Source organism: Molossus molossus, unplaced genomic scaffold (assembly GCF_014108415.1).
Source record: "Molossus molossus isolate mMolMol1 unplaced genomic scaffold, mMolMol1.p scaffold_m16_p_10, whole genome shotgun sequence".
Lineage (NCBI taxonomy): Eukaryota > Metazoa > Chordata > Mammalia > Chiroptera > Molossidae > Molossus > Molossus molossus.
The window spans coordinates 104,241,300-104,254,348 of NW_023425345.1; the positions used below are offsets into that span (position 1 = coordinate 104,241,300).

The 13,049-nt window shown below is 37.3% G+C and overlaps 1 protein-coding gene across 2 annotated transcripts in view; it reads right to left on the minus strand.

Annotated features, from left to right (window-relative positions):
- Positions 1-5,598: 5,598 nt before the first annotated feature.
- FRY (FRY microtubule binding protein) overlaps positions 5,599-13,049 on the minus strand; it is a 309,064-nt gene continuing 301,613 nt past the window's right edge. For both annotated transcript variants that reach the window (XM_036251399.1, XM_036251398.1), the window contains one exon: positions 5,599-6,269. In XM_036251399.1, the coding sequence (XP_036107292.1) occupies positions 6,011-6,269 (259 nt within the window). In that variant the 3' untranslated portion in view covers positions 5,599-6,010. The remainder of the gene's footprint in view (positions 6,270-13,049) is intronic.

A 13,049-nucleotide genomic window follows, 5' to 3' on the forward strand; every position in this document is an offset into this window, starting at 1 on the left:
CATTTCCCTAATGGCCAATGAAGTAGAGCATCTTTGTATAAGATACGATATATTTTAACCAGAGGAGCAGAGACTCAGGAGCAGAAATATCAATAGGAACCAGCAGAACAGGAGTAGGAAAACCTTTAGGAACTCCACCAAGTTTTCACAGTATATATTAGAGAGTCCCCCACCCCCATCACTTCATATAGAAGAAAGGGAAAAGAAGTTTATTTATCTTCTTCAATTTTAAACACTAGCCTTGCTGGGTAATCATGGCTGTAAGTCCTTGCTTTTCATCACTTTGAATATTTCATGCCAGTCCCGCAGGCCTGAAAATTATCTGTTGAGAAATCAGCTGAGAGTCTTATGGGAGCTCCGTTGTAGGTAACTAATTATTTTTCTCTTACTGCTTTTAAGATTCTCTCTTTGTCTTTATCTTTTTGCATGTTAATTATGATGTATCTTGGTATGGTCCTCTTTGGTTTCATCTTGTTTGGGATTCTGCACTTCCTGGACTTGTGTGTCTCTTTTGTTCACCAGGTTAAAGAAGCTTTTAGTCATTTTTTCTTCAAATAGTTTCTTAATCCCTTGCTGTCTTCTTCTGGCACTTCCTATGATGCAGATGTTATTAAGCATGATGTTGTCCCATAGGTTCCTTAAACTATCCTCATTTTTGGGGGGATTCTTTTTTCTTTTTGATGCTCTGATTGGTTGTTTTCTGCTACCTTGTCTTGTAAATTGGTGATTTGATCCTCTGCTTCATCCAATCTGCTGTTGATTCCTTCTAGTGAATTCTTCACTTCAGATTACTGTATTCTTCATTTCTGACTGGTTCTTTTTTTATTGTTTCTATGTCCTTTTTTACACCTGCTTCTTCTTTGTTGAAGTTCTAGGTTTCTTGAGCATTTTTATCACCATTGTTTTGAACTCTGTATCTTGTAGACTGTTTGCTTCAATTTCATTTAGTTCTCTTTCTGAGGATTGTTCCTGTTCTTTCATTTGGGGCAAGTTTCTTTGTCTCCCTATTTTGGATTCTCTCTGCATTTGTTTCTGTGTTTTATGTAGATCTATGTCTCCCATTCTTGATAGGATGCCTTTATGTAGTAGGTGACCTGGGGAGCTCAGTGATGCACTCTCTCTGATTACCTGAGGTAGGTGCTCCAGAATGTCCCGAGGGCTCACTGTGAGGATTGACAGTGTATGAGCTCCTGTGAGAGGTCTCATGCTACAAAGAAGAATCCCCTTGCCTGCTGAGATGTCTTTTTGGGCATGTTCCTTGTAGAGCTAATCAGGTTGTGCTCTGATGGGATCTGAAGTCAGCCACCAAGTGCATTGGTTCTGGAATCTATTGGGAAGGGCTCCAGTGTAGGTCAAAGTCAGATGCTGCCTGTGACTGGCCCTGGGCTTCCAGTTAGGAGCTATAAAGCCACCCACAGTTTGTAGCTGCCTCTGCTGGGCCTGGGTGTGTGTGGGAGGGGCCAAGCTTCATACCAAGATTAGCTTCCACCAGTGCTGAACCCTGGTGGCAGTTAGCAGAAGGCTCAAGGCACCCTGATATTTGCCTCGCCTGCTGGCTGCCTGTTAGGCTCAGTCATTGAAAAAACCTCTGGTAGTACATGAGCTGTATGAGATAGGTTCTCATTGAGTCACCAGGTAGGGGCCAGGGTATTCATTAGGTTGATATGAGATTCAAATTTGGTGCCCATGCTGGGTCTGAGGACACTCAGTAAAAGTCTTAGGGTACACCAAGACCAGCTGACACCCTGGTTCCTGCAGATTTTTGTGGTGGGGTGTGGTCTTTGGATGTCATTTTCTGGAAGTATCATCTTCTACCCCTTCACTCTGAGTCTATGTTTGTCTCTGGTCTGAGATGATTTTCCTTCAGACAACATATGGTTAGGTCCTGTTTTTTAAATCAATCTTACTGTATGCCTCTTGATTTGTGAGTTCACTCCCTGTACATTTAAGGTGATTATTGATTCATGAGGACTTACTACAGCCATATTATTTTTAATTTTCTGATTGTCTGTATATCCATTAGTTTGGTGGTTTTCTATGATTTCCCTCATTTCTTTACTATTTATGTTCCCTGTCTCAGCTCTATATTTTTGTTTTGTGGTTACTATTAGGTTTATGTGAAATAATGTTTCATACATTTTTTTTTCTCATTGCATCTTATCTTCTTTCATCTGTACAAGTTCAGTTTTTTTCTTTCTTTCCTTTTCTTTTTTATTTTATTTTTATTTTTATTTTTATTTTTTATCCTCACCCGAGGATATTTTTCCATTTTTTTTTTTGTACAGATAGAGTGGGAGGGAGAGAGGAAGGGAGAGAGAGACAGAAACATCGACGTGAAGGGACACATCGAGTGGCTGCCACCCGCACGACCAACCAGGGCCGGGGACAAACTGCAACCGAGGTACGTGCCCTTAGCGGGAACCGAACCCGGGTCTCTCCGGACCGCAGGCTGACGCTCTAACCGCTGAGCCAAACCGGCCAGGGCTCCTTTTCTTTGTTGTCACAAATTATTCCTATTAGTGTTGTATATTTATTACCACTGCTTTATTTCCAGCCTTGTTATGTTATAATTAAGTTTAATATTCTGTTTTGAAGTCGTTTCAATTTTCTGCTTTGTATGCTAGTCATTTTACTCAAAGTTTTGTATATTATTGTCTTTTTGTTTCTTTAGAAGAACTCCTTCCACTATTTCTTTTTTTTTCATCCTCACCCGAGGATATTTTTGCATTTATCTTCAGATAGAGCAGGCAGGACAGAGGGAGAAAGAGAGCGAGAGAAACATTGAAGTGAGAGAGACATATCGACTGGTTGCCACCCACAATACCCCAACCGGGGTCGGGGACAAACTGCAACCGAGGTATGTGCCTTTAGCAGGAACCGAACCTGGGACTCTCTGGTCCATGGGCTGATGCTCTAACCACTGAGCAAAACTGGCCAGGGCTCCACAATTTCTTTTAATGCAGGTCTTGTGGTGATGAATTCTGTCAGTTTTTGTTTGTCTGGTAAAGCCTTTATTTCTCCTTCATATCTGAAGTTCAACTTTACTGGATACATTATTTTGAATATTTCTTTTCACTATTTCCTCTCTTGTAATATTTCTAGTAGGAATCTGAGGACAATTTAATGGGTTTCCTTTGTAGGGGACAACCTTTTTCTTTCCTGGCTGCATTTAGAATTCTTTGCCATTATTTTTTTTACAGTTTGAATAAAGTGTGTCTTGGAGAAGATGTTTTTGTGTGAGTATAACTTTGTATTGTCATAGGTTCCTTTATTCTAAAGTCTAGTTCTTTTCATAGGCCTGGGAAGTTATCAATTTTCTCTTTTTCATATACCCATCATCTTTATGTTGCTCTTTCCAATAGAGTCAGATCATTCTTTTAGACTTCTTTCATTTTTAAAAAAGCTTAGTTGTCTCTGTTCTTCCACTTGAATCATTTCTAGGTTTCTATCTTCAAGACCACTAATTCTGTCTTCCATGTGGTCTACTCTCTTCCAATGTTCTCTAATGTATTCTTCATCTCATTAATGAGTTCTTCAGCTCCAGAATTTGTTTGGTTCATTTATATAGCATAGTTTCAATCTTGTTGATAAAATGCCCCTTTTGTTCCTTAATTTTCTTTGTGAGCTCATTGAACTACTCCATAGTGTGAAGGCTGAAGACCATTTTCTTCACTGCTACTAGCTCATTGGAGCCACAGTGGGCCCCTAAGTGCCTCTGAGGCCACCATGCCTGTCCTCCCCATCTGCCCACCTTCAGATGTTTTGATATGTGGATCTTTCATTGTGTTTGTTCATTGAGCAGGGGATCCTTCATTCAGTTTTGGATGTCTGACCTATAAATTTAAGGGGAGAAACAAAGGAGTCTCCTCACTCTGCCATAATGTTAATGTCACCTTGCTTTCTTTTATAAAGTGAAGAAAAAAATCCCCACTACTTTTTATGACTAGATTACAATGTACTATTGAAATTCTCTTTTTACAGGAGTAACCCTCACAGTGGTTCTTTGCTGGGTAAGCGGGCATGGTGGAAGATTCAGTCATGACTAGTCAATTCTTTCTATTGTGGGTCCCAACAGAACTCTCTGAGAGTCGGCTAGTGTGGTTATCCACAGAATCCTGTATTTTATGAAATATCTTTCAGAAAGAACATGATTCAGTTGTTTTCTACAAATTGTGGTAAATCATCTTTCAGGTACTTTGAAAAAATAAATCAGCAGAAGAATATGTTAGTAGTTGTATCTTTGGTAACATAAAAAAAATGCTGCCTTAGACTCCCTGCTGCAGGATATTTTTAGAAAGTTACTATTCATGCTTCAGTTGTAGCATAAATAGGGAAGCAAGGGACGTTTGTTAGTCTAAGTAAACATGAATAGGAAGACAGTAGAAATTAGATTATGCGTTTTCTGTATCCCTTTATTACAAGTGTGGTGGACAGCAGATGGGTGTTGCTGACAGAATTAAAACTCCTTTTTCCTGCTCATTATAGAGTCTATTTTAAAAATTTAAAGATGACAATCTAATGATAGGCTGTGGAAAATTAGAACTCTCTTCTGACTTCTTTCTTTTATTGATTACAGAGAGAGCTGGTTGAAGGTCAGTCTGTTTTGTATCTACTTCCAAAGAGGACATAGACACGTCCTGCTTCAAAAGGCCACTATGTTTGCTGAACAACCCCAAAGGGTACCATTTATGAAATACATATAAATGGTGCCCCTTGGGACTACCACTGTGGTAACCCACATCCAAACTATAAAATGTGTCAAAGGCAAAAGTCTTCATTAACTAGAAATAAAGTTCATGGTCAGTATATGTTTTGTCTTTTTTTTTTTTTCATCTAAAGGAAGTTCTGAACAGAATATCAACCAAGGTTACATCACAAAAACTTTATGTATTTATAGAGTGAATAAGTTACATAGATAAACTTTGAATATGTTTCTGATGTGCAACAGGTTTACATGCACACATCTAACACTTGACAGCATTAAGTTTAAGGAAAAAAACTTAAGAATGGCCCTTTAGGTAAATATTACAAATAAAGTACGACATTTCTTAAGAAACAAAGTGACAACTCATATGTTATCTTTATGATTCTTCTGGCTATCCAAATGGATATTAAAATATACATGCATGACAGGTGAAAAGACTTGGAATTTGTCTTTAACTCTTTTCTACAAAATGGCAAAGTTGGTTAAAATGAACACTCATCTTTCTGTAGTATAAATATGTTCATAAAAGCAACCTTCTAGTAAAAAGCAGCCAAGATCCTTAATAAAAAAAAAAAAAAGATCTAACTGGACCATTTTTGGTAATTAGGTCCTAATCACAGACCTCTGCAAAGAGATCTAGGGCTCTAAGAAACAGTAGCCTAGCAACATAAGAAAGGTACTTCATAGCAGCTCCTGTTAGGTACAGTAATTGTATTCAAATTACAGTGTACATTAAACTGTCCATTTACAGTTCCCTTTTCACATTTACAGGCTGTCAGCTTTTGACCATCTTTTAGTTTTCAAAGGCCAGCTTCATTCTGCCTGTCCCTTCCTCAATTCACACACACACACACACACACACACACACACACACACACGGAAAGGAAAAATAAAGGGAAAGAATGTACAAGTTTTATAATATAAAATTTTTTTAGTGAAGAAAACATTGCACTTTGGCCAATCTAAAGTAGTTTCTAGAAAGGAAGGTATTGTTCAGGGTAGTCGCCTTTGGTATGCAATGGAAGTCACTTCTTCAGTAGTGAGTTGCATTTGTTCAGTAAAATGTTAGCACATTTGTGCTCCTCAGCATGACAGATGGAGTCTGTCTCCAAATGTTCTGTTACCTTGGTTCTTAGAACTTCCAACATGTAGCAATACTGTCATCCCCTTTGGAAAAAGTCCAACAGGCAACAAGAGGGAGAACAGTCTGACCAAGCCTTCCGAAGGCTGAAAAGATACGGAGTGATGTCACCCCAGCATGGCAGCACCCCCATCTTGGAACCCATGGGTGACGGAGGGCTCCTGTCAGAGACTAGTGCCGGAAACACTGGAGTCTGGAAGAAAAGCAGTGAGGACTCGGTAACTCTGGGCCCTGCGAATCATGTCTCGAATCTCCATGTTCAGCTCCATCAGCTTGGTGCAGATTTCGGTCAGGCTCTGATTAGATCCCACCAATGCGTAAGTACCTGTTTGTCCCAGAGTTTGATGACGGAAATAAATATTCAGTAGTGTCTGGACCTCATCATCAGAACTGCTTCCAAAAATGTCATTGGGCCACAGACTTCTGCATTCAAAAAAAAAGAAGAGCACAGATTACAGGCAATATTGGTCACAAAGAGAATTTATGAGTCTTAGTATAAGAATATTTTATTTATAAAAAAAAGCTTTATTGAGATAAAATTCACACACTATACAATTCACAAATCTAAAGTATACAATTCAGAGGCTTTAGTATATTCAGAGTTTTGCAACCATCACTATAAATTTATAATATTAAATGTTACTGGCTTTGATAAAAATATCTAAAGTGTAAAAATATCACCTTGGAATCTGATCATTTAAAACATTTATTTGCTATGTCATGATTCCAATGAATATGTGAATATACTATCAAAATGTAAGGGTAAAACCCCCAAAAGGATACATTCAAATACTAGTTTTTAAAATTATGTTGGGGTATATACTTAAAGATTTAAAAAATATATTTTTATTTCAACCATCCCCCAACACATCTCCTGTTTGGCAACCATCAGCTTGTTATCTATATCTCTGGGTCTGTTTCTGTTTTGTTTATTCATTTGTTTTCTGTAGTCCACCTATAAGTGAAATAATATGGTATTTGTCTTACTGCTTTCACTTAGCATAATACCCTCTAGGTCCATCCATGTTGTAAAAAATGGCAAGATTTCATAATTTTTTATGGTTGAGTAATATTCCATTGTATGTATGTACCACCACTTCTTTATCCAGTCATCTACTGATGGCATTTGGATTGCTTCCATATCTTGACCATTGTAAATAATGCTGTAATGAGCATAGGGGTGGCATCTATTTTTTTTTTAATTTATTTTTATTAATTTATTTATTTTTGTTACAGATGTTTCTCCTTTTCCCCTAACTGATTTCCCTTCCCCACCCTCCCCACCCTGTCCTCAGCTTTGTTGTCCATGTCCATTGTTCATACATACATGCATATAGGTTCTGTAGTTTATCTATCTTTTTGAATTAATTTTTTGGATTTCTTTGGATAGATAACCAGAAATGGAATTAATGGGTCATATGGTAGTTCTTTTTTTAATTTATATAATTTTATTTTATTTTCCATCACCATATGGTAGTTCTATTTTAATTTTTTGAGGAACCTCCAAATCGTTTTCCATAGTGGCTGCACCAATTTTCTGTCCCACCAGCAGTTATACAAGGGTTCCCTTTTCTTCACATCTTCACCAGTTTGTTGATGTTTTGATGATAGCCATTCTGACAGGTGTGAGGTAGTATATCTTGAGGTTGTCCTATATAGCTGTGAACTTCCTTCTTAGAATTGCTTCTGCTGCATCTCATAGATTTGGGAAAGTTGTGTTTTCATTTTAATTTGTCTCAAGGTACTTTTTTATTTCCTGTTTGATTTCCTCTTTGAGCCTTTGGTTGTTTAGTTACATGTTGATTAATCTCCATGTATTTTCATTCTTTCCAGTTTCCTAATTTTATGCTGTTATGGTTGGAAAGTATGCTTGATATAATTTCAAACTTCTTGAACTTATTGAGGCTTGCTTTGGGAATCTATCCTGGATAATATTTTGTGTGTACTTATAAAAATGTGTATTCTGCAGTGTTTGGATATAATGTTTTATAAATGTTTATTAAGTATGTTTGGTGTAATGTGACATTTAGATCCATCACTTCCATATTTTCTTTCTGGATGATCTAGGCATTGATGTGAGTGGGGTATTAAAATCCCCTACTATTATTATTATTATATAACTGAGAATTTCTCCCTTTATGTCCATAATGTTTGCTTTATATATTTAGGTGCTCCTATATTGAGTGTGTAGATATTTACAATTGTTATATCTTCTTGGATTGACCCCCTTATAATTAGGTAATGTCCTTCTTTGTCTTTATTTACATTATTTGTTTTAAAGTCTATTTTGTCTAATATAAGTACTGCTATCCCAGGGTTTTTGTTTTGGTTTGAATGGAATTCTTTTTCCATCCCTTCACTTTCAGCCTGTTATGTGTCTTTCCGTTTAAAGTGAGTATCTTGTAGGTACCACATAGATGGGTCTTGTTTTTTAATTCATTCAGCCACCCTTGTCTTATTATTGGAATATTTAATTCACTTACATTTAAAGTTATTAATAGGCATGTACATATTGTCATTTTATAAATTTTTTGTTTGTTTTTATAGTTCTCTGTTCCTTTCTTTCCTTGATCTCTTCTCTTATGTCTTGCTGATTTTCTTTAGTGTTTTTTTTGGGTTCTGGTTTCTTAATTCTTTGTGTATCCTTTGTAGGTTTTTGGTTTGAGGTGATCATGAGGTTTATGTATATAATTCTATATCTATAGCAGTAAATTTTAAGCTGATAGGCATTAACATTTGAATATATTCTAAAAAGACTAAATTTCCTCCCCCTTCATGCTTTGTTTTATTTGTATAAATTTTATTTATTAAAGTATAGTTGGAATATAATATTATATTAGTTTCAGGTGTACAACATAGTGATTTGACATTTATCTATCTTACTGGGTGCTTACCACACTAAGTCTAGAAATAACTTGTCACTGTGTAAAGTTATCACATATGTTCCCTTTTACCTTTTCACCCATCCCTCCCTCTGTTAACCACCAGTTTACTCTGTTTCTATGAGCCTTTGTTTTGTTTTTTCATGTGTTTTGATTTTTCAAATTCCACAATTAAGTGAAATCATGTGTTATTTGTCTTTGTCTGACTTATTTCACTGAGCATAATACTCTCCAGGTTTATCCAAGTTGTTACAAATGGCAGGATTTCATTCTTTTTTATTGCTGAGTAAAATTGCATTGTACTGTTTATATACCAAATGTTATCAATTTGTTGACAGATATCTAGGTTGCTTACATAACTGTTATTTTAAATAATGCTGCAGTAACACAAGGGTGCATATATCTTTTTAAATTAGCATTTCAGTTTTCTTTGGATAAATACCCAGAAGACAGATTGCTGGGTCATATGATTTTTATTGGTCTTTGATTTTTGTTGTCGCTTTTTTTGAGAAATCTCCATACTGTTTTCCATAGCAGCTGTACCAATTTGAAGTCCCACATGGATACTGCACAAGGGTTCCTTCTATCCACATCCTCACAACACTTGTTATTTGTTGACTTCTTGATAATGAAGTCTTGATATGGCTATAATGACAGGTATGAAGTATCTCGTGGTTTTGATTTTTATTTCCAGGTGATTAGTGATGTTGATCATCTTTTTGCATGTCTGTTAGCCATCTGCATGCCTTCTTTAGAGAAATGTCTCCTCATGTCTTCTGTTCATTTTTTTTTAATCAGATTTTTTTGTTTGTCATTGAAGTGCATGAGTTTCTTATATACTCTGGATATTAAACCCTTGTCAGGTATATCATTTGTAAATACATTCTATTCAGTTGTTTACTTTTTTTTAAGATTTTTTTTTAATTGATTTTTAGAGAGGGAGAGAGAGACATTGATGGGAAAGAGAAACAACCATTGGTTGCCTCCTGCATACCCCCTACTGGGAGAGCAAGCCTGCAACCCAGCATGTACCCTGACCAGGAACTGAACGGGCAACCTGTGGTGCATGGGTCGACGCCCAACCAACTGAGCCACACTGGCCAGAGCAGTAGGTTTTTTCATTTTGTTGATTGTTTTCTTTGTTGTGCAGAAACTTTTTATTTTTATAAAGTTCAATTTGTTTATTTTTGCTTCTGTTTCACTTGCTCAGAATGATGTTAAATAGTTTACTACCAATGTTTTCTTCTAGGAGTTTTATGGTCTAGTCTTATATTTAAAAATTTATCCATTTTGAGTTTATTTTTGTATATGGTGTAAGACAGGATTCAGTTTTCCCAGCACCACTTACTGAAAGACTGGCATTTCAAAATTGTATATTATTGCTTCTTATGTTATAGATTAATTGACCATATAAGCGAGGGTATATTTCTAGGTTCTTCATTTCGATTGATCCATGTACCTGTTTTTTGACAGTACCATACTATTTTGATTTATATTTATTTTCAAAGTTTTATTTATTTTAAATCCTCACCTGAACACATGCTGAGAGAGAGGGAGAGAGGGAGGGAGGGAGGGAGAGAGAAAGAGAGAAATTTCCCTTGTCCTATAGCCACACAATGCAGTGTATCCCAGATTCTGCCAGGAGCCCAATCTCAGCAGGGTGAGTTCACTAAGTATTAGAAGAAGCAAATGTGCCAGTTAGACTTGGGGGAAGATGGGGGGTGTGGCCCCTTCCCCAGAGCCACACAATTTAGTCTGTCCCCAAATCTGCACAGACTTTGGTAGGGTGGAGACACTAAGTTGAGATGGTGGGACAGTCAGGATCCCAGAAAGGGGGGCTAGTAGATAATCCTGTGAGGGGGTGACACCAGTCGGGTTCACAGAAAAGTTGGAGAAATGGCCCCAGCCCCTAAGCCACATAATTCAGTCACTGACACCCCCTTAGTTTGCCCACACCTCTACCCCCTGGCCTAGGCAGATGACTTTAGTTAGGCAGAAGCTTCACAGGCCACCCTCAGCAAGGAGACTACATGGTGTACTATTCCGTTCCCCAAAGCTGATGTCATATGAAGGGGCGGCTCCACCCAAGAAAGAGGGCATCTGCTGTGCAGCAGAGAGACTCAGCACAGGGAGTCCTGCAGATTATTCCCTCAGGTCTCTCAGAGCCACAGACTTCAGTCTCTCCTCATCCTACATGACTCTAGTCTTCTCTGCCTCCCTGCACCGGAGCCCAGGGTGAGTGGCTGCAAATTATATTTTGTGCATTAGTCCTTTAGGTGGGCGCCTGAGTGCCTATGTCTCTAGCAGACATCCATCTCTCCTTGGTGGACAGAATCCCCATGATTTTCACAGTCATATGTTATGTGGGCACCTTTTCCCAGCTCTGGTGCTCTGGGTTGGGGAGCCCAGCTTGGGGTTGAGACCCCTACACACTTTTTAGCAGAAGGTTTTACAACTGAGATATTCCTTAGAATCTCAGCTGTGGTTCATGGGAGTGGGTCAGCCCTTTTCATGTCTCCACACTTTCCTCCAGTCTCGATGTGGCTTCTTCTGTAAATCCTTAGTTATAAGACTTCTCTTCAGCTAGTCTTCAGTTGGTTATTCAGGTTGATTGCTATATATTTTAGTTGTACTTCCAAGGGTTTGGTCCTAGAAGGAGGCGAGTGTAGCTTCCACCTTCTCTGCCACCACCTCATACTGATTTATATTTCTTTGTAGTCTAGTTCAAAATCAGGGACTATGATACCTTAAACTTTGTTCTTTCTTAAGATTGCTTTGGCATTTGTGGTCTTTTGTGACTCCATATACATTTTAAGATTACTTGTTCTAGCCCTGGCCGGTTTGGCTCAGCGGTTAGAGAGTCGGCCTGCGGACCAGAGAGACCTGGGTTTGGTTCCCGCTAAGGGCGCGTACCTCGGTTGCAGTTTGTCCCCGGCCCTGGTTGGTTGTGCGGGTGGCAGCCACTCGATGTGTCCCTTTCACATCGATGTTTCTCTCTCTCTCTCTCTCTCCCTCCCACTCTCTCTGAACAAAAAAATGGGAAAGTGTCCTTGGGTGAGGATAAAAAAAAAAAAAAAATAGATTACTTGTTCTAGTTCTGAGAATTCATTGGAATTTTGATAAGGATTGCTTTGAATTGCTTTGGGTAGTAAGGTCAGTTTAACAATATTAATCCTTTCAATCCATGAACAATCCTTTGAATCCCTTCAATCCAAATGGAAGGATACTTCCATTTATTTGTGCCTTCTTCAGTTCCTTTCTTCAAGCTGTAGCTTTCAGAGTATTGGTCTTCTAAGCTCTTTAGTTAAATTTATTCCTAGGTATTTTATTCTTTTTGATGCAATTGTAAATGAGATTTTCTTCTTTGTCTTTCTAATAATTCATGATTAGCATTTATATGTTAATTTTGTACCCTGCTACATTGCTGTATTCATTATTCTACTAATTTTTTTTGTGGAGTCTTTAGGGTTTTCCTTAGTTTCATGTCATCTAATATTAGTGACCATTTTATCTTTTCCTTTCCAATCTGGATGCTTTTTTATCTCTTTTTCTCGTCTCTGTGGCTAGGACTTCCAGTATTACAGGATGGGGCAAAAGTATGTTTATAGTTGTGAAACACAGAGTTTATTCTTGTATTATTATTTATTAATTATTATATTATTTTCCATACAAACTGTAAACTTACTTTGGCCCCACTGTGTATATTGAATAGTGGTAAGAGTCAGCATTCTTGTTTTCTTTCTAATCTAAAGAAAAAGCTTTCAGCTTTTCACCAATTAGTATGATGTTAGCAATGGGCTTGTCATAAATAGCCATTATCATTTTGAGGTAAGTTCCTTTTATAACCATTTTGTTGAGAGTTTTCTTTAAAACATAAATAGATGTTAAATTTTGTAAAATTCTTTTTTTCTGCATCTTTTGAGATTATATGATTTTTAGCTTTGGGTTTATGTGATGTATCACAATTGATTTGAGGATATTAAACCATCCTTCCATCCCCATTATAAATCCCACTCAGTCATGGTGGATAACCTTTTAAATGTATTTTTGTATTTGGATTGCTTATATTTTTCTGAGTTTTTTTCCATCTATGTTCATCAGGGATATTGGCCTGTAATTATAATAATTATTATTATTATTTGTAGCGTCTTTGTTGATTTTGGTATCAGGGTAATGCTGGCCTTGTAGAATGAATTTGGAAGCGTTCTTCCTCTTCAATTTTTTATTTTTGAATACTTTAAGATGGATAGGTATTAATTCTTTTTTTGTTGTTTGTTTATTAGAATTCATCTGTGAAGCCATCTGGTCCTGGGCTTTTGTT